Below are 27,637 nucleotides of genomic sequence, written 5' to 3' on the forward strand. Positions count from 1 at the left end.
AAGCATCTGTATGAGAGGGAACACATCCAAACTAGGACTGTATTAGTTGTACGTGTTATGAGGCCACAGTCTCCCTGTCCATTCCTTTCAGAATGGTGAAAAATGTGTTGCCAAAGCGATTAACAATTTCAAAACAAAATAGTATATATTTTGAATAGAAAAGGCCTTAAAATGCTGCATATACGTAACAAGAAGCTGAAATCTACAGACGGATCAGAGTTCTATGACAGGGTTTTCTGTTTAACTGGTTTATGGTTCATTTCTTTGTAATTATTGAGCCACATGAAAGAAAAACAGACTCAAAGTTCAAAGCCTTCTTCGTTGGCACAAATAAAGAAAGGGGAACCTTTTCCCCAGTAAGTGATAACATTATTCAACACCAAAGAGGTTATTGTTACTGGTTGAAATGATTTAATGCCATAAGATTAATATGGCAGTTTTTTGGATCTAATGATAAATGATTGAGTTCTATATTTGTGGATAATACATTTTAATATTTCTTTCAAAACAGTGACTCTCCCATAATCATCCACAAGTTTCAGAATTATGACAAATTAGGATTGTTTCAATTTCCAGTTAAGAAATAAAAAATAAACAAGGAAGCTGAAAGCAAGAACTGAGACCCTTGTTCTCTGTCTGAAATAATGACAGCAAATTGTATCATAGAATTCTTAGCTGTCCTCCTCAGCTCAAGTTTGAACTATCCACCTTACTGCATTTCCCCCCTCCGGCTGTATTATTTCACATAGGGCTGATGAAAATAAGCAAATAAGCTCTCTACAGACTGTATAGCCAAATTCTAGCCACTCAGAAACCAAGGTTACCATGGTGACACAATGCACACATAAGGAAACAGAGCCTGAAGTTTTAGATGGTCAGAAAACTCTAAAAATATAAATGGAATGTTGATGACAAAAGTTTGCAATGTTAACAATAGGGTTGGTGTTGGTACACCTTTCACAGTATTTGGTTGTTGTTATTGTTATTTTTCAAGTTTATAATTTCACATACATGAGTTATTTCTTGATGGAATACAATGCTCGTCCAGTATTATAACAGGCCTGAATGAAATAATTACTAATAGTAAAACTGTATGACCAAGTGAACCATATCAGACATAAATTAGAATTTTGGTACCTCAGAGAGGCTGTTCGGGGGTCATTACTTTTTTTAAATTCACCTATGACCTTCCTCCTTACCTAGATTTAGCTGAAGCTGTGATTTGGGTTGCAAACTGGCGAATACAATTCTGGTATATTATTTCTGAAAATGTTTATAACCATCTCAAGTCTAATTTTCACGTGAGGACATGCAAATACATTTATTTACAGGTGTACATTGTAACTTTACCACCTGCTTCTGTTCATTCATGGAGATTCATTTAGACTTTGATCTTTAATGTTATGTGGCCTTTTTTTCTTTTTCACCAATAAATATCTTAAACATGCATTCTTTGTGTTGCACATTTCATTGAAGTCACTCTGCCATCTCTCGCAGAATATGATGGGGAAAATGGGGAACATTTAGACAAATACTCCAATGTTATTCGTTGGTGTATTAGGGAACTATTCGTCCAGATGTGCTCCATGGTAGAAAAGGTTTCAGCAGTGGCCATTAATGTTTTGGAAAGGAAAACGTTTTGACTGCCACCCAGAAGCTCACAGTACCTTCAATCTGAAGGTACTGTCTGAGGAGCTTTCATTTAATAGAATTGAAATGTTAATGCAATGCAACTAATGGTGAAAGTATTCTAAGCAGGCAAATTTAGAAGCAGAATACAGTACTACTCTGATTGGACCATAAGGTTATAAAATACATGTATTATTCTTCCCACCATTCCAACTACAATCTAACTGTAAACTGTGAATTTAAAGTACTAATGTACAAGAAATACGTCACAAAATACAATACATTACAAAATACATGTATAATTCTTCCCACCACTAGCTATAGGTCTATATATTCCAACTGTAAAGCGATTGCCTCTTTCATTTGCAGTAGTAATGCACACGCACACTAGAGGGCGCCATCCTTCCATCCCGCCACGTCCCCTCCGCTCATGTCTGGAGCGGGCTGCATTGTGACGCTCATTAAGTTCAATCGAGTCTAAGTGCGCGGCGCTCCTGAGCTCCTGCGCTCCTGTGCCCGGGCCCCTGCTCACTCCGCATCAGGACTCACACAAGAGGATCGGATCGCACCAATAGGCACCGGATCGGACCCCTACTCTTCAGGTTTGCCTAGATTAACCAGGGTGGCACGTTGGGGGGGACGCAGGGGGGGACCGCAGGGCAGCCCAGTGACACTCTTCTCATCGCAGGGACAAACCACAAAAGTCAAGCGCGTTTTTTGCGGTGATGAATCGACACAAGGCAAACAGTTTGAGCATTTTTCAGAGTTGTCACCAGCTTTGGACGCGTCTCCCCTTTCATTTGGATAATTAGCCGCGGGAGTGCGTAAAGTGGATTGGTTGGATGCAAGTGCGCGGTGGATGGAAGTTGCGGGGTCGAGAGTGGTCCCCGCGGAGGAATCTCTAGATAACAGTGTGCGTGATGAATAGAGGAACATCTGCGTGGCGGTCATCTGCGTGAAAGAGACGCGCGCGGACACCTGCTCGCGCCGCGGACAGAGGCGCGCGAGCCATCGGCGCGTCCCCACGGACACAAGGGGAAAGTGTGCTCCAACTGAAAAGGTCAGTGGCACCAAACGCGTACCACATTCAGCACGTATAGCTCTCATTTTGTCTGGCTTTAGGCGACATGAAGTAGTTTTGATGAATTGTTTCTAATAGAGGATCGTTCACGTTGTTAGTCAGACCATAGAAGAGAATTAGATAATTGATGACTTGTTCTTTTTGCAGAGGTGATAACTTATTAGATTAACAATATCTACTTGAAAAAATTAAATAAAACAAATTTACAAATATACATTAAAATGCTGTGAAAATTTGTCTTTTTTTTTTTTTACCAACACTGTTCAAACTTAAAGGGGAAAGTTACAGCTATATTAAGGACACTTTATTCCTACACTATATTAAAATGCAGAAGGTGTAACCAAACAAATCTGGTTGGGGGTGGGTGCCATAGTAGACTGAGGTTGGTTGTCAGGGGGGTGGGTGACTGCATGCTATATCACGCTTTAATATCCATCATATTGTCTCAAAAATGTTGTACATATCGTTATTTCAACGCAGGAAATAATCTTCTCAAGTAACAAAATAATTTACCTCTACCTGATATCTTATTCTGTTTTTAAAAGTCATTGATAATTCATCACAGTTATATATTACTGTTTTACAAATGTTTATGAAATCCTAAGCAGATGCATGTTTTCAATTGCTCTTTGTGTTTTTCTTGGCATTTACAGTAAATTCCCCCCCGATGTTGGAAATGTGTCACATTGTTGAGTAAAACCAAATCAAATCAGATTAATATCATTTGTCATGTTTTCCATTACCAATAACATTGAGATAACCAACCCATATAAAAAGAAAAATAATAATGACTACAGAATGTGATAAAATGTGAATATATGATTATATTTCTGTGATGTATTTTATCTGCATAATAGTGATATTTTATCTGCATCATTAGTCTAAGAGAAGAACGGGTGTGTGACAAACTGCATTTGTGAAGGGGTCGTAAAGATGGGCCAAAGGATGTTTACCCGAGGGGGGGTGACAGCCCAGAGGAGTTTGGGTAATGTTTACCCAAGGCTTTATCTCTACGGAAAAATACCAGCTGTAAAACAAGTGCCTTGATGTGAAGCTGACCAATGAGAAATGTGACACGCCTATTCCAGAATATCTAATAAAACCAACCAGCATGGGAAAAAACGGGGTGAGACGCAGGAGGATCACGCAGGCTGCTTACCACAGCCTGCGTGATCAGTCCCCGCGTTTTCTCCCAAGCTTGCCATTCAAATGTCTGATATTTCTGTGTCGTTTCATATTCTAAGTTGAATTGTGTTCTCGATGTGTTACGGAATAGCATCGGTGCATGTCTCATCTCAGGAATAAGATACAGGACAGTAGGTGGACTCATGTTCACCTGAGAAACTATAATCTTTATTTTTAAAATCAACATTTCTATGTAAAAGGTGTATTTTAATTATTTCAGATTCATACAAAAAAACAACACTGGTCTCTAAATAAATAACCTACCTTGACCTGAACAAAAAACAACATTAAAATGGCCCATCCCAGAAATGACGAAGATAAAATGGATTAAAGTCATAAATAAAATATATCAATATATATTCACATACTATAACTGGAAGTTTGATGTTTTTATTCCAGTTCCAACCAGTGCACACCATTATTCTTGGCGAGTGTTGAGGACAGTCAAAGGCTGATTGGTGCAGATTGACCGCTACTTTCATGTTTTTAATTGTTGGTGATGGTGCTACTGTTTTGTGCTTTAGGTTCCTGGTACCATGTGACTAAAGGTGGCGTGCCCTCCACCCGTGATTGGCTCGTCCCATTCTCCTGGACACACATGAGACAGCTGTTTGTAGGCGGGACATTCCATCTGGCATGTTTTGGCTTCTTCTCTTTTGGCCACACCCCTCTTTACCTCTGGACCAAGTGATCACATGACCCAACTGTATACCTGAGTCCAACCCCCCCCCAAAAACATGGCGCCCAGTTGGATTTCTGATCTCTTTTCATTCCTTTTTTTGGGAAGCTATTGTCTGCTTTGCGATGCATCCCCCAAAGCTGCCCCTTCATCAGACCCGCAGTCCTCCCCAGAGTTCGCCCACTCCATTCGAATAGACGGGGACATTATTTTGGGAGGTCTGTTTCCTGTTCACTCCCGCGGCGAGAGGGGCTTGCCCTGTGGCGAGCTCAAAAAGGAAAAGGGCATACACAGACTGGAGGCCATGCTGTTTGCCATCGATCTCATAAACAAAGACCCGGAGCTGTTGCCCAACGTGACGCTAGGTGCCAGGATTTTAGACACATGTTCCCGGGACACGTATGCCTTGGAGCAGTCCCTCACCTTCGTACAGGCCCTCATCGAGCGGGACGGGTCTGATGTGCGCTGTGCCAACGGAGAGGCCCCGATCTTCTCCAAACCGGACAAAGTGGTCGGAGTCATCGGAGCGTCGGCGAGCTCTGTGTCCATCATGGTCGCCAACATCCTCAGACTTTTCAAGGTAAGGCTTTTGGGGGATGGTAAACACTTGCATTTTAAGTTTCTCTGTTTTCCTGAATCCATCAAATTGTCAGAGCTTTATCCACGGAATAATGGCGGTTAAACCTGAAATCATTGTAGGAGAGAGTCTGTGTGATTCCTCATTTGTCCAAGAGTGATTCATCGTAGAAAACGTATCAACTTTTTCCCCCTGAAACTTTCCTACCATTTCAGGAGGTCTAATTTATCTGGCCCAAAGAAATAGTGACATTCACCGATCTGGTCCTCCGAAAATAAAGTCGAATTGCCCTGCACTACAGCAGCCCTGCTCTTTTGGTGTGTGTAAGTGATTGGGGGTACAAGGAGCTGGGGGCGCAGATTGACAGCCTTGCTTTTGTCAGCCTTCCCCAGGGCCACTGTGGCTGCTGAATTTGCTTTCCATTTTTGAGTGTGGAGAGTGAATGAATACTTAAGGACATATGCTTGCACAACAGTACATTTAGTCCATTCAGTTTTCAGTTCCGCAGTAAATGAATGTGAAAGTGCAATTCTATTAAGACTGTGGCTACTTCTATCTGAATATAAGAATGTTCTGGTGGGATTTCTGATGCTTGGATCCTTTTTTACAGAAAAGAGGGCGCCAGACTCAGTTCTAACCGACATTGGTGGTTGGGGGAAAAAAATAGGGGAAATCCTTGATGTATTCTGCAACCGACGCTTCAGCCTGCAGTTGTGCCACGTGTAAGAAACGTGAAGGTCTGGGTCAAGCAGAAGTGGACCATATGTTTGCCCACTGCAGAAGGGTCTGCTGAAGCAAAGGTGGTGATGAGCTGGTGGATCAGCAGTAAGACTTGAGAGGGGGAAGTAGTAGTACATGAGGCAGTAAATGCACTAGGTTTGAGTGATACTGACAATAATGTCTATTTGATCTTTTTTGGTATTATCTTGATAATGATAATAATCAGATTATAAACTATATTTTCAATTGGTGTGAAATGTGCTAAAAAGGAATGGATTGCGAAATATATTTTTTATCTCCTTTCACCCCTAAGATACAAGTATACAGTAAAGTATCTTGTAGTTTCAGTAGACAGACAAGAACCCGTAAAGTTCAAGTGGGTTTAATTGTCTTTAATTAATATTCTCAGTGAAATCACATCTCTATTTTGGTCTTTTATCAGCTCTTCATAACGCTTCTGTCTCCTCGCTGTCTGCGGCTGTCTGCACCTCAGCACTTGTCATTTTCACTCCAGCTGTTCCCCCTCATTCAGACCGAGGCTACGGACATCTATAATACAAGTACAATGATAATATTTAATATTCTAAGCAAATAGACACGTCTGGAGTTCAAACACTTCTGCCTGAGCACTGGCCCTTTCTCACAAATGTAGTTACATTTAACTAGAAATTGTACTTCGCAAAGTACTTTTCCAACACAATACTTTTTTATTTCTACTTGAGTAACATTTAGTAACAGAGTAACACTGTTACTAAATCATTTTTTAGGTTCTTTTCCACTGTGATTAAGTTTACAAGAGACAGAAGCTTTGTGCTGTTAATATTAAAGCCCAGTATCTAATGTTTTAGCCAAAAATACTTAAAAATATTAAAGTATGTTTTTAAGTTTTTATTTTGGATGTGTTTCTTCCACTGCATACGAGTTCTTGCTCTGACAGGGCTTGTATTCATGGCTTGCAAAGTATGGCATAAAATTGTTACTTTAAATTAATGTAATTTGTGTTTCTTACACACTGCCTTATATGATTTAAGTTTTTGTGGTCTGTTTTTTTATTTTTTTTTAAAAGTTACGACAGTTTCCATTACAATAGTAATTTCCCCAAATATGTTTTTGCTTATTAGTACAATTTGGGGCCACTTATCTTTGGATATGAGCACATGGGTGAAATAAAATGTCTAGTTAAGGGGTAAATACTATTTGCACTGATCCACAATCCTATAAAGATCCTAACTAAAAACTATGTGTTCAGTAAATTGAGTAAAGTTAATGCCAAAATGTACTTTCCATGCAATTTAATAAAACAAATAGTAGTAATATAATGCTCCAATGTTATAGCCTATTCTCCAGTTACCGGCACAAAAAAGAGTTCTAGACCCAAGTTTAACAAGCACAGGCCTGTGCCATTCTATCAAATCAAGTGCAGACATCGCAGTTGACAAAAATATCCTTGCAACTCTTTGTGAAGGCGGAAACACTCGCAGTGCTAAAGCAGTGGTGATTCACGGTGTGAGAAGGGCCCATCTAATGAGTACGGAAAGACCCGACCACATCACTTATCTAAAATTATCATGCGGCGCCTCGAGGGGAGACGGAGCAGGAGAGGGGCCCACATAGTGCTGAGGCAGAGATTTGGTGCTGCTGCTGCTGCTGCTGCTGCTGCTGCTGCTGCTGCTGTTGTCCCGTCCCAGGTGCTATGGCAGTGGCGATGTTGACAGCGCCCGGGACGGACGGAATGGAGAAATACGGTTGTCATCATGTTAATGCACACCCCAGAAACCTTGCAACGTCAAGCACTTTTAGATTGTCTGTCAAAATGTGAGGCGTGATATGTACTCTGCATCTATGTTCTTTGAAGTTAGCAATTTTGCCTTGAATGAGACATATGCTGCTCTCGGTGACGATATAGTACATTTTTGCGTGGACTTTTTCTGAGCCTCCCATTTACAACTGTCCTGACGAGGCAGATTGGATCAACTTTCTTTATATGACTTCTGCCTCTGCGTCAGGTAAAGCCTCTGCACGCCGCTCAGACAGCACCGGGCGACGTGAGCGTGTGGCATGCTGCTGTGTTCGCTTGAAGGCCGCTGTCATGGAGATAAGTGTGGCGGTCAGCTGATCATATCTCACTTGGCTCGTGGTGCAGGGTTTGCGGTGAATGAAGAGTGGGACAGTGAACACAATCGACCCAGAAGTGGAGAAAACAGAACTAAATCTAGTGCGCGCTGAGGCCGCTCCACAGAGCACACTAACACAAAAAGGACCTTGATTGGGAGATGTGGTTTTCTTTGGTAATTGCTGAGTTAGATGATTATATTAACAGGTGTCTTCCAAAACCAAGTGCGTGTCATTCTGTGTGGAGTTTGTTTGCATGTCCTGCTTGTGTGTGTGGGGGTTTTCTCAATGTAGTTTTTTTTTTCCAAGCACAGTATATAGGCTAATCCTTTTGCTGAATAGATCTGGCCAAGATCATGACTGAAGCTTTGAAGATAGGTCCCGGGTGTTGCACTTTGATCGCCCGCTGCTCCTGACAGGCTGAGCAGGGGCACAGGGAGTCAAAGGTAGAGAAAAGCAGACACCAATCGATGCTAAAACTAGAAACTAGATTCTCATTCTCAAGTATCGATAGTGAAAAAACTTTGCCTGAATAGTTTTAGTATGATCAGAGTGTTTTGTTTGTTTCATTGTGGTATCAAAATTGATATGATATGATATGATTCAAAATCAAGTTTAACAAGATATTGACCACACTTGAAGGATGGGGCAGTTGCAGAGCCATCGTTCCTATTCTTTTGGAACACACCCCCACTCATAATTTATTAAGTCTACCTCAACTATTGGCAGGTTACCGCTAAACGATTAAGGTACTACTTGTACTGAAAAAGAAATGTACTAAACACATTTGAGGAGAGCACTAGATTAGAGGCTTTATTCTTCTCTAGTAAGACGCTCTAATGAGATGATCACCTGTTGGATATTCATAAAAGTCATAGTTAAAGGCAAACATATAGCTGAAATGTTGAGGGAGGAGTTTTCCAATAGAATTGTAAACAAATTAATTGTAACAATCTGAAGTTGGTTCAAGACCCCGAAGACCCTCTCAAAGGCTGAGAGTGTCTACATCCTACATTCATACATACATACAATATTATTTGCAGAGCTCGCTTTGGCTGAGGCAGAATAGTTCCATGGAATGCGACGAGTCTTTGTTCTTGCCAGGTTTCTTCTTCTTATTATTATTCATGGTCATTTTGCACAACTCGGGCATTTTTGACCCCCTGAACATTGATGAATGTCACACATGGGGTCATAGGTCACATGGGGACACAGACGCGATCGGCTCGGCCCGAACTCAAATACAATGGAGGTTGCGACAACAGTGCCGACTAGTTCAAAAAAGAAAAAACATGAAACACTTAATCTTTGGCCTAGGCACATGAGACTTGGGACAGTGATAGAGCTGCCTTTGACCTCTGACCTTTGACGAGTAAAACGCACCTGGCAGCATCGCTCTATGATAAACAGGAAGTCAGCCATGTCGAATCAAAGTGGCACCGCCACTTGTCCAATCGAGCTCAAAACAACACTAAAGACATTTGAATTTGAATAAATATTCAAAATGTTGATATTCTTTATGGTCTCCGCGTAACACGCCCTCAAAAAGCAATATATATAATATAAGCAATATTACAATAGTTAATATATGTATATATAATTGAATAATACAACATTCATCAGGTGCTGTGGTTTTACCTAAAATACCTACATATTTGGCCATTTTTGTACGGTACTTAAGAAACCAGCACAAGGCTTCCGGGATAGTGGTTCATCCACTATTACACCAAGAAAACAAACTCTAACATTCATAATTGTAATGTTATGAATTTGGATTGGAGGAATCTAAGGTGTTCGATTTGAAACCCAAAAAATATTAAATTTGTCTTTTTAACATTAAGTGACACATTGTTGGCCTTGAACCACGTAGGTAACTTGGCAAGTTCTTCATTAACAACTTTTATAATAATATTCAAGTCCTTGTGAGAGTAAAATACTGCATCTGCAAATATTGATTTTAGAAAGTTTAACTGAAGCGTTCGGTAGATCATTAACATACCATAAAAATAACAGAGGACCAAGAATAGAACCTTGGGGTAGACCACACCAAAAAGGAAGTGGAGGAGATTCAAACCCATTATAGTGAAAATGGTCTGTTAGATAACTTGTGAACTTTACAGAAGAAGTGAAGAATTGTGTTTTATTCCAAGAAATAATCCATAAGGATTTTATGTTAAACAATGTTAAATGTCTTTTGAAAAATCCCCAAATATACAAATAGTGTTCCTTTCAGTGCTTTGCGAATTTCAATAAATAATGAAAATAAATAAATAAGTGCCATTTAAATTGAGTGAAGCCGTTCTGATCTGAGTACAAAATGTAGATTTTTTATAGATAATCTATGATTTAATTAAACAAAGATTGGTCTATAATTATTGTCAAAGGCAGAATCTTTATTTTCTTTAATTTAATTAAATTTTTTGGCCCGTAGGCTTTATTAGACAGGACAGCTTACCATGAAATGAGGATAAGAGAGGAGCCTGGATTTGAACCCACAACACTGCGTCCGGCTGCACACGGAGCCTGGAATGTGTGCTTTGCAAAGGGGCCCCTGAAACAATCCTGCACATAACTACAGGGTGCAAGATGCTGGCAGGGACAGCATCATAACCCGGAGGCTGGCATAGTGTACAGAAACATCTGTGCAGAGTACGGGCTGGAGACCCCAAGGACAAAGTGTGAAATACCTCCAAAGGTGGTGGAGAACGACCGAGCCAAGGTCCTCTGGGACTTCCAGATACAGACAGACCGAATGGTAATGGAACCAGCCGGACATAGTGGTGGTGGATAAACAGCAGAGGAAAGCTGCTTGTGTTAAAGTCAAAAGTTAATTTGTAAAACTTTACTAATGTAGAATAGACAAGTAGATTTGTGGACCTTGCTATGGATTTTAAAATGTAGATATTGGTATTAACAAATATCGGCCACAGCAGCAAACCAAATATCAAATATTGGAGTTGGCTCAAAAAATCCTATTGCCCTCAGGATAAGAAGATTCATTTTAAAACACATATCCTACCTCTATATCACCTCTTCTATCTATCTGATGAAAAGCTTTTTAAAATATACTTTGGATATAATATCATGTAGCACGTTTGATTCATACCTCTCATCCATCCTGCATCACTTTTGCTCTTGACTTGGATATTGTATGGATTTGAGTTCTTTCCTATAGAGCTGAATACATCTTATGTGTTCCATGCGTTTAGTTTCACACTCAAAATTCAAATGTCTTCAGTTGAGTGGATCTCGGAGGTGTGTAGGTATGATCCTGTCTGAGTTATGTTTTAGAATAGATTTTTACACAGAATAGACCCAAGCTTGACCTTCTCCTTCATATCACTGTCTCCATATGTGCTCTGTATATTCACATGTCAGGCCTATTCCCCAGCTGCAGTGAGTTGTATGTTTGAATCTATGACAGTGGTGACCCAGGCTACACTGTATTTGTGATGTCGGTCCTATTCTGTCAGACTATGTTGGATGTCTTTTAGGACCAGATTGTCCTTATTTACATTGTCCTGTATTGAGAAAGAGCCAAACGACACACATAGTATACAGTATGTACAATGGAAATGGCTCAAATGTAAAGATGTTAGGGTTTGGGAGTCATATCACGCTAATGCTAACGCTATCCATCCGACAGAATTTACTGTTTGTTTGTTTATGTTCAGTATTTCCACAAAGTTTTTCCCCCAAATTTGTTTTAATTTACTCTTGATTCTCTGTTTGGCATGAGGTAGTTTGTCGTTAGAGCACCCTCTGCTGTCAGCAGTGGAAATTAACAATGAAAAAAAATAAGGAATAAGCTTAACTTAGGCAACGTGAAAGGTATGGCAATAGAGCCATGCAATGGTTGTGAACATAATTTGACAGCAGAACTGAAAAACTGTGCAGGAGTGTGGATTCAAACGGTGTGAATTGTGAACGCTCAGACAGAATGAGATTGTAAAGATTCAAAGTAAAATAGCACACCATATACTGCTTTAAATATACTGGAAATAAGTTGTTAAAATGTAATCTAATATTGTTAAATTTAAGAACTGCAGTTCAGGTTCTCACACGCCTGTGGGTCTGCTGCACCCTGAGGTGCTTAGGTGCATATTTCAAGTCAATGTAATAAACACATTAGATTTTGTCTTTAGGAATATTCTACATATATTTTGTTACATTTTTTTACCCAAATAGAGAGAGCTCCAGGTATTTTTTTTGATGAGGAGACAATATAAATGGTTTAAATTTGTCATATTTGCATATGTGTCCTTTGGTTATTTGTTTATTTGATAGGGACAGAACAAAAAAGGACATTGTTGCAGTTTAAAGTGCAACTGATGCCATACCCGGAAGCCATCGAGCTCAGAGAAAATTTACTTATTCATGTATTTAGAACAGTGCAAATTGATAAACATATGATTCATGTCTAACTATGCCAGATTTTTGCCACGGGCTAGTTTCCATCTGTTGTCCCTGGACAGGCTGATGCTGCCATCAGAAGTCACACAAAACAGAACAACAAAACTCACAAAGCACAATTTGTGTGCAAGCCATTTGCAGACCATGTTGTGTCACAACACACAACTGACCAGCATAATTATCAAAGTTTCTCTCATATCATGTGCCCCTAGTTTGCAGTGCTTTGCTGTGTAGTTTGTCATTGGAATTTATTTATTAGAGTCAGTAACTTTGTTGAGATCTTGGGCATTAGCATAATCTTAGTCAGACAGTTGTAATTGAAAGGCAGAGATTGAACACATCCCTCTCACATTCATTCATTCACCAGCAGGGACCACGCCACAACAATGGAATATGAAAGAATGTTTATTGATAATAACGACGATGGATCGACGATCGAGCTACGATGTAGCGACAATGTAGCGACGATCGAGCAACGAATGTTGGCTGGGTAGAGACTCAGGATGGGGGCTCTGTCTCGGGTAATCAGCCCGTTCAGAACCCCCCTCCATAGATGGTGATGTGTTAAGGTGAAGATGATGAGACATGGCGTGGGAGGGAGGGGTCGAGAGAGCTGAGACGACAAGATATGCTGTGAATAGGCCTTATAAATAGGGCTTCTGGGTAATTAGAGGTGTGGTTAGAGAGTGGGGCGTGTTTACTGGCGGCGTAGAGGTTGAGAAGTGGTCCCGCTCCTGAACCCATGTTGGCGATTAACATCTCCAACCTCACTAATTACAATATAGAATGCTTCCCAAGTTTCCTACTTTACCCTTAAAAAAGGGCCTGACTTGTGAGTGTAATTAACCAAACTTCATTACATACCGACATATTTTTTGTCCCCTGGGGGAGAAAACCATAGTATATCTTCTGTAATGCATATCTTCTGCTCTTGTATCACTGCGGTGTAGTTGTTTCTATTAACTCTTAGCTGAGTAAAGACAAGAGCCATTATTAATTTGAGTTTATAAGGTCAATTGGCATGTCCATTTATTAGACGGCTAAATAATCAGTTTCAATTGGCCAAATCACTTAACACAATTATTCTCCAAATTAAAAGCTTTTGGTATATTAAGCAATAATCATTCTAAGCTGTGTAGTTAAAGCGCAAATCTTTATGCATCAGAAAATGTCAGAACAGTTTGGGGTGTGAGCAGAAACAGATAATTTGTACAGATTATAATTAAAAAGGAAAGAGATGTTGATTTGAAAAGATTGTGGATGTGCCAAACTGACCTTGACAGAATGTTTTTCTGCCTCCTCCACAAGGCTATTGCACAAAATGTTTTTACGGGTAACCAAAATGTACTATTACCGGTATATTTAAAGGTGCACTATGTTCCTTTTCTTGTGTTATTCATGGAGATATGATGAAAATAGGCATTGTTACTTTTAGTGTGGGCACAAATCCACAGATCTAAGGTCTCATTTATAAAGCGTTTCCACGTTAAGTTTGTGATCGATAAGAAGAAAACGTGACACGGAAATTAGCCAAAAATGGTGCTGCCCGGTGGTCACGTGGTTAAGGCACAGCACACATGAGCCAGGCTCAAGTGCAGTGTCGAGAGTTTGAATCTCGACTCCGACAATTTACTGACTGCATGTCCTCCCTTCTCTCTCAATCCAAAAACGTTTGAACTCTTGTACTTTAGAGTTTCAGAAATGCAGCAGAAGGTGATCCTAAAAGAGACACGAAGTGAGCAAGTTTGAAGAAGTGTGTGGATGTTTGTGTTTCGTCTGTATGTACTCTACATTTTTTAGTAATAAGTAAATTATAAATATATATACATAAAAGTTTTACAAGTGAGACCCCTGAGCTGTAACTGCCTGTCTCCTTGGAGATATGTTTAATGCCATTCTGTGGATCATTACAGGAAAGCAATAACATCTCGATGGAAAAAAGCAGTGAGTCATCCTTTCATGAGTTGCAAGTTTAAGGCTAGTAATTGTTTTAGTTTTTAATATACATTCTTTTTTTGGCAGAAATATATTTATTAGGGCCGAGCCGAAGGGCGAAAATCGTCCCGGCGAGTGACTTATTAAAATTTGAGAAGTAAACAAGGACGAATATGCCCATGGGTGATATCAAAGATTAGAACTCTGTGAGTTGTAATTTTGAGTGAAGACCCCGGGAAAAGATATTGAAAGACGGCTCAGTAACGCCACCTCAAAAATCGATTACGAAATACAACTTCAATAGGAGCCCGACGCCAAAAAAAGTCGCAGTAAAAGTATGACGCTCACGCCAAAAAATTGTTCATGTGAAGTTGTGTAAAAAATATATTATGACCCCGGGATATGACAGGATATTATACAGGAAGTCGGCCATATTGGATCAAACAGGCGCTGACAAAGTGCACCTCGTCGTACTTTTGGCATCTCCTCCTACAGTTCTCATTAAAAACACTTACAATTTGGCCACAAGACACAAAACCCATGAGCAGCAAAATGTTGTAAATTTGAAGCTGATCCACCTTTGGGTATTTTCATTGTGAATATTAAACAAAATTGTACTTTTTGGAAAATTTTCTAAAATCTACATTTCTTAAACGTTTGTTTTTTGAAAATGTTAATTGTGACCGAGTTAATTTTACACGTAATTTTACACCATATACTTTATTTATTTCCACATTGGACTCATAGTCAAAAGGCTTGAAAATGTGTCAAAATGAACTACACCCATGTGCAATTAGAGGTAAATCTTTTGATTTGTGATACAATTCCAAATGTGGGCGTGGCAAGCTTTTTAAGTTAAGCTTTTTAGTTAAAACACAAACGCTGATGTGTGATTTGCCATAGACTTACTTGCGTTTTGGTTTACAGGCGTTTTGAATAGGATGAAAACATTTACTTTGTCGTGAACAGTTAAAATTTGGCACACTTATTCTCCACATCACACTGAACATAAAAGCCATTGGGGAAATAACTATCTCAAACCGTTTGGTCGTCAAAATGTTCAATGAAGTAGTATTACGTTGGTACTGTTTGTGGGGGAGGGGTGAAGTACCCCGCGGTCACAAGGGGTGCGACGGCCTTTATCGCCATGCGCGGCTTTAATTATACATACATTTTAATTCTTCTTTTAAAATGTATTCTAGATTAAATGCTGATGCTGCTGATTCGAGCTACATAATGAGCTCCCGTATCATCCTCATTCATCCATAAAACAAAAAAAATCTACACCAATTTTATCATCGATTTGAATGGTAATTGTAATCAAAACGTGCAAATTAAGAATTGCTCAGAACTATCCAGAAAGCTAAAGGTCAAACTGAAATGTGTTTTCTATTCAAAAACGTCGTGACACTGCATTTACTGCCTCAATAATTGGATATTTGAGCATCCTAAACTTTGAGACAACCTTCACTTGGTCTTCTCTGGACCTCCGGCTCCGCGTCACCTGATCGCTGTGCTGTCAGGAAACAGATGACGTTATTCTGTGTGAAAAACAGAGAAGATGCACGAGCCGATGATAATGGCTCCTAATTGAGGAGAATTAGCTCAATGTAGCGACAATTCATTAGCGTCCAGATGCTAATGATGTCGTTAAGCCGTCTGCGACCAGTGCCCTTTGGTTCGACTGACGGCTTTAATAAAGCTCTTGCTGTTTTGGTTTCTGCTGGTCATTTATCTTACAGAGGATGCAAATGAGTCTGTCAGAAAATAAAACGCGTGTGATATTTAAGAACGATCTACCTCCAAACCAGAGTGTGTCCAGTTCTAGTTCCATTCAGGCAATCCTATTTTATACCTGTGATTTTTTTTTACGTTTTGGTTTGTGTGTTTAAATTTGACATATCATGCATTCTTGCAGCTTTTAAACATGCTTTGGTCACCTGGAATTAGTATTTCACCTTTTCTAAGAGACTGTGCCGGATTTTTTCCATTCATAAACATTTGTCTTGCCCCAGAACAAATACATTGTAAAAGCAGCTCTTAGGGTCCAAATGAGACCCTAAGTGTGTTTTGCATGTAATGATAGAGCATTGAACGGTGTATTGTTCTGTTAGCATGCCTCTCAAAGCTGTGAAAAGTGTTTTCAACTTATAATCATACATGAGAAAGTGAGAAATACCTTTGGACTGCTGCCAACAGCACCTTTAAAACAGTCAACATTTGGAAAATACACCTCCATTTCCAATGAGATATTCAAGCATGGAGTGCCTTCTGCTGTGTCAGCAGTGGGAATGAACAATGGAAAAATAAATAAATGAAGCCCTTAAGCAACGTGAATGCTATGCTAATAGAGCCATGTGTTTGACCACAGTCTGGAGATGGTTTATGGCCTTAAAAACTGTGCAGGAGAAGTTCAGACTTTTACCTATGACACAACCGTCTGGGGAAATTAAAATGTGTCAATAAAGCAAAATACAACTTCAATAGTGTTTTGGTGATGAGACAATATTGGTTAAACGGTAAAATAAAAGTAAATTTGGCATTATATGTGTCCTTAAAATAAATATAGAGCTGCTCGGATATGGAAACATTTTTTAAACATGAATTAATTAAATTATTCCCAAAGAGAGAGGGCAGTGTATCACCATGCTTAAAAATATGACTTTTTATTTTCATTTCACAATTATGTTATTTATGTTTTTGAACATGGAAACAAATCAATCTGTTAAGGTACTGATATCTATTTTTATGTTTAATCACTATATTTGCAGTTCCAAGTTTTTATTGCTGAGAAAACCATTTTGTGTCTATGAACTCAAAGAGTAACCATGAAAAAGAGAACTTTTCTCATTGGGTTTTCCCTGAATAAATAAATTAAATGAAAGGTTGAAACCAGGCCACGGGATAAGCCTAAAGAAGATACGTGTACCTGGATTATTCCTTGTAATAATTTCCGAGTGTACTCAAGTGTTAAATGAAAACCAGTTGAACTCTGACCTCCGCCGTCACTCTAGCAGATGATACATGGAGGTCAAAGCGTTGTCTCCGGCTCCGTGTGAAATTTCAGTGTTGAATCGGAGCTGCTGTCAGGGTCTGTTATTCCCCGTAGGATTCCGTTTCTGATCCGTCTGCATAAAATACAACCTTTTATTCATAACACGGGAAAAGGACGAGCTTTCTGTCTGAGGCGAGGACTAAATTCAACAATCGACTGCAGAAGAACGTCACAGCAATATGAATAAAGTTATGGTTCATGTGTATCCTGTTTGTACTTCCGATATTAGTGGTAAAAAAATTGGTTTTACAATTGTTTTTTAGTAGTATTTATGGGTTTCATGTATTAGATTTCCTATTAGGATGTAGCACGGCAACTGTCCGCCATTGCCAGAATCAGACTCAGAATCAGAAAAGGTTTTATTTCCATTGTCAATGAATAAAAGTCAGAAACTTGGAACTTGCTTTGACATTAATGTGCAACATACAACAAGGAAGAAGAAGAAGAAGAATAAGAAGAAGAAAAAGAAGAAGAAGAAGAAGAAGAAGAAGAAGAAGAAGAAGAAGAAGAAGAAGAAGAAGAAGAAGAAGAAGAAGAAGAAGAAGAAGAAGAAGAAGAAGAAGAAGAAGAAGAAGAAGAAGAAGAAGAAGAAGAAGAAGAAGAAGAAGAAGAAGAAGAAGAAGAAGAAGAAGAAGAAGAAGAAGAAGAAGAAGAAGAAGAAGAAGAAGAAGAAGAAGAAGAAGAAGAAGAAGAAGAATAGCAAAATTTGGCATGCAAAATTTGGCACGCAAAAAGTTTAAAGTAGTATGAACAAAATTTACAGTTCAAATTTACAAAAATAGTGTAGAAAGTGAACAGTGCAATGAATAGCTGTTTATTTAAATTATTGTTCAAGTGGCAGGTGTTAAGAAGTGTTCATGAGTCCAACGGCAGAGGGAAAGAAACTGTTCTTGTGGAGGGAGGTCCTGGTCCGGATGGACCGTAGCCTCCTGCCTGAGGGGAGTGGCCTCCTGCCTGAGGGGAGTGGCCTCCTGCCTGAGGGGAGTGGCCTCCTGCCTGAGGGGAGTGGCCTCCTGCCTGAGGGGAGTGGCTCAAATAGTCCATGTCCAGGGTGAGAAGGATCGGCTATGATCCGACCTGCACGTCCCAGAGTCCTGGAGACGTACAGGTCCTGCAGAGATAGAAGTCTGCAGCCGATCACCTTCTCAGCAGAGCTCACAATGCACTGTAGTCTCTGTTTGTCCCTGGCTGTGGCTCCAGTGTACCACACTGTGATGGAGGAGGTGAGGATGGACTCAATGATGGCCGTGTAGACCTGCACCATCATCTGGCAGCTACTTCATTAGTATTATTTAATTGTTACAGTCATTCTATTGTTTATTACCATAAACTATAACGTTTATTTAAAAAATATTTAATATTTTTTTAAATAGTTTACGAATGTACAAAAAAATTAACCAATTCCTTTGATTAATTGAAGAAAATAATAAGAGTAAGGGAAAGAATAAAACCTGTAGTCGGGCATCACCCAAATCAGATTTTGATAGCTATATCCAACTACCACAATTAACACCACCTCAATACTACAACACACTTCCAAATAACTTGGTTATGGACAAAGGATTAGTTCATCTCACTCTGCACTGAGGAATTGACCAAAAAATTAGACGGTAGACTTCAGGGATTAAAACGAGCTTCTTATCTCTTGTCTCTCTTTTGTTTGATTTTAAAAAGAAAGAAAACTGCACAGATGGGAGAAGATGAACTTCGACCTCTTAGACAAAATCTGTTGGGATTTCTTACTAAATGTTTCCTTTTAGCACTGTCATGACGAACACACTGTCCCTGATCCCTTTCATGAGGTCAGGGTTGTGTGGCTTTGTGAAATTGAATTTGTTTTTGTTCTAAATTGAGTGATTCTTCTTCATGGAAATCTAATCCAATCTTACTTTTTTAGGAAAGTTCAGTATTTTATTATCTTGTGTAGTTTAGTTTATCCTCCTGCAGTTTATATTTTACTGCTATTTAGTTATTATTTTATGTTGTACCATATTACAAAGCACATGAATTTTGTTCACTGACAATAGCAATAAAGCTTTTCTGATGTATTTGTTCTGTATATAGTGTAGTGTTTATCTAATCAGACATGGGCAGTGGTTTTCTCTTTTTGCGATTGTAACCATATTAAATCATGTCTGCTTTTCAAATCTTTGTGCCATGAACCGTAGTGGAATAGCTTTTGAGCTTTCCGAATATGGACTAAAATATCCATGCACATGAGGGAAGCCCAAAGGCATCTATTACTCTTTTTATTGATTTGAGGTCATCTTTAAGCCATTATGTAAAAAAACAACTACTACTTTAAAAATAGCTTGAGGCATCGATGATTCAGTTTCATTTTGATACAAGGAAATAGGGGCTAACGTTAGCATTAACCTTTGTTTGTCTGAAGAGAAGGCAGCTCCATTTTTAACCCTCTCGCAATGCCCTCAGGACATCCCATTAGCAGGGACAGAGGCAGCAGAGGCATCAGGCAAAACTCCAGACCCCTGCTCTGACAGGACAATTATGTGGATGTGGTTAGGGGCAAAAGAGGCGGCTGAACTTGAACTCTTGTCTGTCTGTCCGTAGGAATAGGATCTCAGTCTACCCTACCATTTTCCAAAGGGTTTTGTAGTTTTTCCTTCCTTCTTATCCGAGGAGTGTGCTGACAGGGGATGCTTGGGCATTATACATTTGCTAATTTCCTATGAACATTGTTTAATCTGCTTCACTTTTGCCGTTCGAGGCAACTGCTGTTGTGATTTTGGGCGTTACAAAAATAAATGGAATTGAACTCAGAAGGAGGAGGAGTGTCAGCCAGAGAGGGAGACAACACACACATATATATATATATATATATATATATATATATATATATATATATATATATATATATAAAGATTATTTGTAGAGCACAATTCATACACAAGGCAATTTAAAGTGCTTCACACAACAGAAAAAAAAAATCACTAAAATCTCACAGACATGACAGAAGTCAGAAAACAGTTCAAGACATAAAAGAGAAGAGTGCAAAGAAAATAAGTCATATGCACAGATAAACAAAACAGTTTCAAGCTCAGATTTAAACATTGTCAGAGTAGAACCTGTCTCACATCTTCAGGAAGAATGTTCCAGACTTTAAATCAAATCAAATCAAATCAATTTATTTTTGTAAGGCCCAAAATCACAACAACAGTTGCCTCTGAGGGCCACAGGGAGAAATGAATCAACAATGTCTGTGGTGGCGAGGGACGATGTCCCAGGGTCCTCTGTCCTTAGACTCTCCTTCTCGGCCAGGAAAAACTACAAAAAAAACCTCTTTGGGAAAAAAGCGTAGAAACCTGGAGGAGTTCCAGTGAAGGAGAGATCCGACTCTCACAGACGGACAGACGGACACGAGGAGACTGGAGCTGGACCCACTCTTCAGGCAGAAGAGGGACCGTCTGAGTCGAGCTGGACCCACTCTTCAGGCAGATGAGGGACCGTCTGAGTCGAGCTGGACCCACTCTTCAGGCAGAAGAGGGACCGTCTGAGTCGAGCTGGACCCACTCTTCAGGCAGAAGAGGGACCGTCTGAGTCGAGCTGGACCCACTCTTCAGGCAGAAGAGGGACCGTCTGAGTCGAGCTGGACCCACTCTTCAGGCAGATGAGGGACCGTCGGGGGCGAGCTGGACCCACTCCTCAGGCAGATGAGGGACCGTCGGGGGCGAGCTGGACCCACTCCTCAGGCAGATGAGGGACCGTCCACACAGGGCAGGGACCACTTCACCAGGGGAGGGGCATCTGGGTCCACAGGTCCTCAGGAGTGAGAGAAAGAAAAGAAGGCGGTGAACAGTTTGCAAGTGGAATCAAAAAATAAATATTGTTTGATAGCATAAGTAGTCAGAAGAAGAAGAGGATAGTGCTCAAGCTGTCATACTTCCCCCAGCATAGTTACTCCTAGGGCAGCGTAGCTAAAGCTGTGGGTTTATGTTTCTGTTCCTAACTACTCTGACCATAAGCGATTTCGAAGAGGAACGTTTTAAGCCTGGACTTAAATGAAGAGACTGTGTCATATTTAACATGGGTCGGGAGCTGATTCCATAACACAGGAGCTTGGTAGCTAAACGCTCTACCTCCTACAGTACTTTTAGAGACTCTTGGCACCACCAGAAGGCCAGCATTCTGAGAGCGAAGAGCTCTGTTTGGATGATATGGTTCTATAGCATCTTTGAGGTAGGATGGGGCCATGTCATTTATGGCTTTGTAGGTCAAGAGTAGAATTTTGAATTTGATTCTAAACTCGACAGGAGCCAGTGAAGAGACTTCAGCACCGGCGTAATGTGCTCTCTTCTTTTTGTTCCTGTTAGTAATCTTGCTGCTGCATTTTGAACCAGTTGAAAGCTTTTTATGGAGCTTTTAGGACACGCTGCAAGCAGGGAGTTACAGTAGTCTAATCTAGTCGTTACAAATGCATGGATAAGTTTTTCGGCATCACTTTTAGGCAGGATTCTTCTGATTTTGGCGATGTTGCGCAAATGGAAATAGGCTGTTTTACAAGCTTGATTTATATGAGCTTTAAATGAGAGCTCCTGGTCAAATAAGACTCCAAGGTTTCTTACAGTAGAACTGGAGGCTACACTGACATTGTCCAGTGTGACTATCTGCTCAGATAGAGCGTCTCGTAGATGCTTAGGGCCAAGCACAATGACCTCGGTTTTTTCAGGGTTAAGAAGCAGGTAGTTTAGTGTCATCCAGGTTTTTATCTCCTTCACACAAGTACTAAGTCTGTCTACTTAATCGCTCTGATCAGGTTTCATTGATAAATGCAGCTGAGTGTCGTCTGCATAGCAGAGGAAGTTAATGTCATGCTTTCTGAAAATGTTGCCTAATGGTAGCATATAAAGAGTAAACAGAATTGGACCGAGTACCGAACCCTGTGGCACACCGTAAATTACTTTAGAGCTTGGTGAGGAGCTCTGGTTTACATTAACAAATTGGAACCTATCAGATAGATAGGATTTAAACCAGCTGAGGGCTGTTCCTCCAACACCTACATCACATTCTAACCTCTGCAGTAGAATGTTGTGGTCGATGGTGTCAAACGCTGCGCTGAGGTCCAACAGAACCAGGATTGAGACCAGTCCATCGTCAGCGGCTAATAACAAATCATTTGTGACTTTAACTAGTGCAGTTTCAGTGCTGTGGTGGGCTTTAGCTGCATAAAACTGAAACGCATGTTTAGTCCTGACTCTGGCACCAGCAGGAGGCCGGTCCATGTTTAGTCCTGACTCTGGCACCAGCAGGAGGCCGGTCCATGTTTAGTCCTGACTCTGGCACCAGCAGGAGGCCGGTCCATGTTTAGCCCTGACTCTGGCACCAGCAGGAGACCGGTCCATGTTTAGTCCTGACTCTGGCACCAGCAGGAGGCCGGTCCATGTTTAGTCCTGACTCTGGCACCAGCAGGAGGCCGGTCCATGTTTAGCCCTGACTCTGGCACCAGCAGGAGGCCGGTCCATGTTTAGTCCTGACTCTGGCACCAGCAGGAGGCCGGTCCATGTTTAGTCCTGACTCTGGCACCAGCAGGAGGCCGGTCCATGTTTAGTCCTGACTCTGGCACCAGCAGGAGGCCGGTCCATGTTTACTCCTGCCTCTGGCACCAGCAGGAGGCCGGTCCATGTTAAGTCCTGACTCTGGCACCAGCAGGAGGCCGGTCCATGTTTAGCCCTGACTCTGGCACCAGCAGGAGGCCGGTCCATGTTTAGTCCTGACTCTGGCACCAGCAGGAGGCCGGTCCATGTTTAGTCCTGACTCTGGCACCAGCAGGAGGCCGGTCCATGTTTACTCCTGCCTCTGGCAACAGCAGGAGGCCGGTCCATGTTAAGTCCTGACTCTGGCACCAGCAGGAGGCCGGTCCATGTTTAGTCCTGACTCTGGCACCAGCAGGAGGCCGGTCCATGTTTAGTCCTGACTCTGGCACCAGCAGGAGGCCGGTCCATGTTTAGTCCTGACTCTGGCACCAGCAGGAGGCCGGTCCATGTTTAGTCCTGACTCTGGCACCAGCAGGAGGCCGGTCCATGTTTAGTCCTGACTCTGGCACCAGCAGGAGGCCGGTCCATGTTTACTCCTGCCTCTGGCACCAGCAGGAGGCCGGTCCATGTTTAGTCCTGACTCTGGCACCAGCAGGAGGCCGGTCCATGTTTAGTCCTGACTCTGGCACCAGCAGGAGGCCGGTCCATGTTTAGTCCTGACTCTGGCACCAGCAGGAGGCCGGTCCATGTTTAGTCCTGACTCTGGCACCAGCAGGAGGCCGGTCCATGTTTAGTCCTGACTCTGGCACCAGCAGGAGGCCGGTCCATGTTTACTCCTGCCTCTGGCACCAGCAGGAGGCCGGTCCATGTTTAGTCCTGACTCTGGCACCAGCAGGAGGCCGGTCCATGTTTAGTCCTGACTCTGAGCACCAGCAGGAGGCCGGTCCATGTTTAGTCCTGACTCTGGCACCAGCAGGAGGCCGGTCCATGTTTAGTCCTGACTCTGGCACAAGCAGGAGGCCGGTCCATGTTTAGTCCTGACTCTGGCACCAGCAGGAGGCCGGTCCATGTTTAGTCCTGCCTCTGGCACCAGCAGGAGGCTGGGCCAGTTTAGTCCTGACTCTGGCACCAGCAGGAGGCCGGTCCATGTTTAGTCCTGACTCTGGCACCAGCAGGAGGCCGGTCCATGTTTAGTCCTGACTCTGGCACCAGCAGGAGGCCGGTCCATGTTTAGTCCTGCCTCTGGTACCAGCAGGAGGCCGGTCCCTGAGGTTCACAGAGTCAGAGATGGTTCATATGGCACTAACATGTCCGAGATGTACTTTCTATTCTCTGAGCCACAGGGAGCCAGTGTTAAGATTAACAACTTAATCATATAATATACCAAATCTTTTTTTTATCTAGCCACATCAAGATAATAATTCAGTGTAAAATGCAATGCTTTCATTTAAAATGTACCCAGAAAATGGCTGATCAGGATGATTATTTGCAAATGAAAGTGTTTCAGAATAAGTTTGTTTCCCTACATGAGTATTATGGAGCTCACTAGTCCCGTGTCCACTGTGAAGTCTGCCATCATTCTTGAAGTGTATTTCCCATCAATTTCAAAAATGTGATTGTCAAAAATAGTAAGAGTTCAAAGGCAGGAGGCCTTCTATGTGTGTCCATAATAAAGCGGTTGTTTAAAGTCCAAATAACAGACGTAAAACCTAAAATTTGGCTAAACAATTTAAAAACAACTTCTGCTCAGTAGTTACCACATAGCTGATTAACTTAACTTAACTTAAACATTTCTTTTGTATGTGGAAAGTGTTTTCGAAAAACTATTTGAAATGTACTTACAAAACCATACAATGGGTGACCATCGAGCTCCTTTGTATAATTATATAATTATTACTAATTATTATATTAATGTCAGTGTGAAATCTGGGCTGTATTTTCACATTTCATCTCATTGCTTTAGGTCATGTACGTACCAGACGTCTTACTTCAATCGTCCCGTCACCGCTCCATGAGGCCATAGTGTGTTGCCATGATGACTTTCTTCATCGTCATCATTAAAAGACAGGCTTAATTTTGCTTCTTACACTCCACTTCAGCAGCAGCAGTCGTGCAGTGTGGCCCAGGGGTGGGCTGACATTTTGGGGTTAAGCTTTGTGACATCGCCCCGGGACGTGCTGGAGGGTGGCAGGAGCCTGCTGATACTCAGTGTAGGGTCAGTCTCACGCCACGTTCAGGAACACCTCGTAAAGTGCATGCATGCTGGACGCTACAGACAACACATTCAATCTTTTTTTTTTTTACTGAGTTTGTAAAAATATTCCTTTGTTATCTTCTTACATGTTTTATCCATTATAAAATGGGCGAAACATTGTCATCTCAGTACCCAGAGTCTGGATTACTACTTTCTACTTTCTTTTCTCACTCAGTGCATTATATACAAGTTATTACAATAAAACACTTACTGACTTCAGCTATGTGTAATATTATAAGGTGTACTGTAGTTTTCAGACATGGAAAATAACCTCTTTGACTTTGTAAGTAGCATATTACTCTTTATTTCTGAATTATAAATACTATATTCAATGTTCACTAAGAAGTATAGGCTTTCAATGACATGACTAACGGATATGTTTTACGACAAAGCTGTAGATCCAAATGTATTTACTGAATGCAATTAAAAGACACACACTGCGAGCTCTGCGTTAAGTTTTCAAGATATTCCATTGATTCTGTTCCTTGCGGCGCCACAAGACTCTTATAGCAACAAAGGAGAAACACAGAGGAGCCTCTTTTAAGAAATACAGAAAATTAGATTGAAAAATCGTTCACTGGCCCAAAATCAGTCTCTCAGCAGAACAACTTGAAGCCTATTAGTGGATCCTCAGGAGTCAGCAGGAGGTGGAGATCTGACAGAGACAGATTCACCATCCAGAAGACAGTTATTATGGAAGATTTATGCAATGTTAAGTATTTATGATAATACACTGACACTTTTGGAATATAGGTTGTAGAAATGGACTCAATCTTGCCCCAGAAGACTTCACTAAACATCAGCTGTGACACAATCCTAAAATCCACTCAAGATAATAACAGAATTACAAGTTCAGTTTGTTCAGTACTACTTGGCTGCAAGTCTGTCCCTCCTACTTTCTGTTTGAATGCAGCACGTCTTTCATTCAGAACAGAATATACATTTTGCACCCTGAGGAATGCCACGTAGGGTTGAAACAGCGATTTTAAGCCATGCTGCAATAAAGGCTTTTTAATTATTTTTGCATCAATTAAATTAAAATAAGTACCTTGCTACAATTTCATATGTTTTTTTTAATGAAAAGAATATGTAGCCCAAACTAACATAGCTTCATTTCTTGATTGCGCTGCAATCCGACGCCGTTTCTCTGTCCTTTATTATGTTTTTCTTGCTTTTTACTCAAAAGCCACCATGTTTATTTTGACATAAAAGGACCATGTGTTAATCCACTTGTCAATCATGCTTACCGGTAATTGTGGAGACAGGATTTGGGTTGTTAAAGTATTTTTTTTTTAAATTGAGAAAATTATAATAAAAAGTAGTTTTGACTTACCAGGAACATTACTTTATAACATCAGGACTAAACTCATTCATTTTACCCAAAAACGATTTGAATGTTTCTTGTTTATGCACATATAACATTCATGGTATTGTTGTTAATCGAGTGTGTGACTTTGAATGCACTTGAGTTTTCATTAAATACAGCAGCGAATAGCCTTTGCTCTGCACGTTTGTAATTGTGTTGACTGGAACATGTCACAGGATCCAGCTGCAGACTGTCAGCATCAGATTCAAACACTGAGGACACACTTCTGTTTAGTGCTATATTCATTACAAACAATCAGGTCTGAACACTGCACCTTTATGTTCTTATTTCACTGATATCATTTTGACTTTAAGGATGCTAATGATTTTACACATGTCGCCTCTGTAGGATCCTAGAGGGACTTTAATAGAACTGAAGTGTAAAAAATAAATGATTGTGTTTCAGTTGTGTATCAACTTGTTATCGATATTGTATATTTATATGCTGTTCCTTTAACTTTGAACTGTTCTAATGGCATTCTACTGGCACAAAAAGTGTACTTTATGTATATGGGCTTTCGCTTCACAATTTGAACCAAGTGTGATTTGAACTCCATATTGTATATAGTTTGTGTCTCCTCACTGTAATCTTCAAATTACCACGTACTTCCCTTGTCAGTGACCTCTATGTTCTAGCACACATTATTAGGTTTAGGTATGGTTTTCCTTGTTTTGACATCTGGCCTCTCCTTGTGCTACTTAGGGCAACCTGAGCAGTGAGCATGCATTTTGGGGACATCTTTGTGGGGGGAATCAAACCATTCATTTCAATGTAGAAGAGCTTCACCAACACCCACAGGGTCAAACTGTGTACCAAACACAGATACGAAGACAAGGTACAAATTTAAGTAGGCAAAAATGCTGATAGTAGCTGTGATGCTACCGCCACCTGCTGTATTTTAACATCAATAGAATAATGTGTTGGCTCTTCTGGGCTAATGCTATGTCAACAACAACAACCGTGACATATTATGGAAATGCCTCATCATTAGTATGCTCAAAGTTGTATTTTGATTGATTCCCGCACGTTTAAGTAATCCTGTATTGCTCAGAAAATGTCTGTTTTTACTCACCCCCTATTCCCACCCATATCCCTGTACTCATTTACATGATACACATCTATGGTTATAAAATGTCACT

At 40.7% G+C, this 27,637-nt stretch overlaps 1 protein-coding gene across 1 annotated transcript in view; it reads left to right on the forward strand.

The window, feature by feature from the left end:
* The first annotated feature begins 2,617 nt into the window (after positions 1–2,617).
* LOC140348547 (metabotropic glutamate receptor 8-like) overlaps positions 2,618–27,637 on the forward strand; it is a 183,563-nt gene continuing 158,543 nt past the window's right edge. The window contains exons 1-2 of the mRNA XM_072434482.1: positions 2,618–2,689; positions 4,420–5,154. Coding sequence (XP_072290583.1) covers positions 4,633–5,154 — 522 coding nt within the window. The 5' untranslated portion in view covers positions 2,618–2,689; positions 4,420–4,632. The remainder of the gene's footprint in view (positions 2,690–4,419; positions 5,155–27,637) is intronic.

This window comes from Eucyclogobius newberryi, unplaced genomic scaffold (assembly GCF_026437365.1).
Source record: "Eucyclogobius newberryi isolate DKJ021-1_F unplaced genomic scaffold, fEucNew1.0.hap1 SCAF_7, whole genome shotgun sequence".
NCBI classification, from domain to species: domain Eukaryota; kingdom Metazoa; phylum Chordata; class Actinopteri; order Gobiiformes; family Gobiidae; genus Eucyclogobius; species Eucyclogobius newberryi.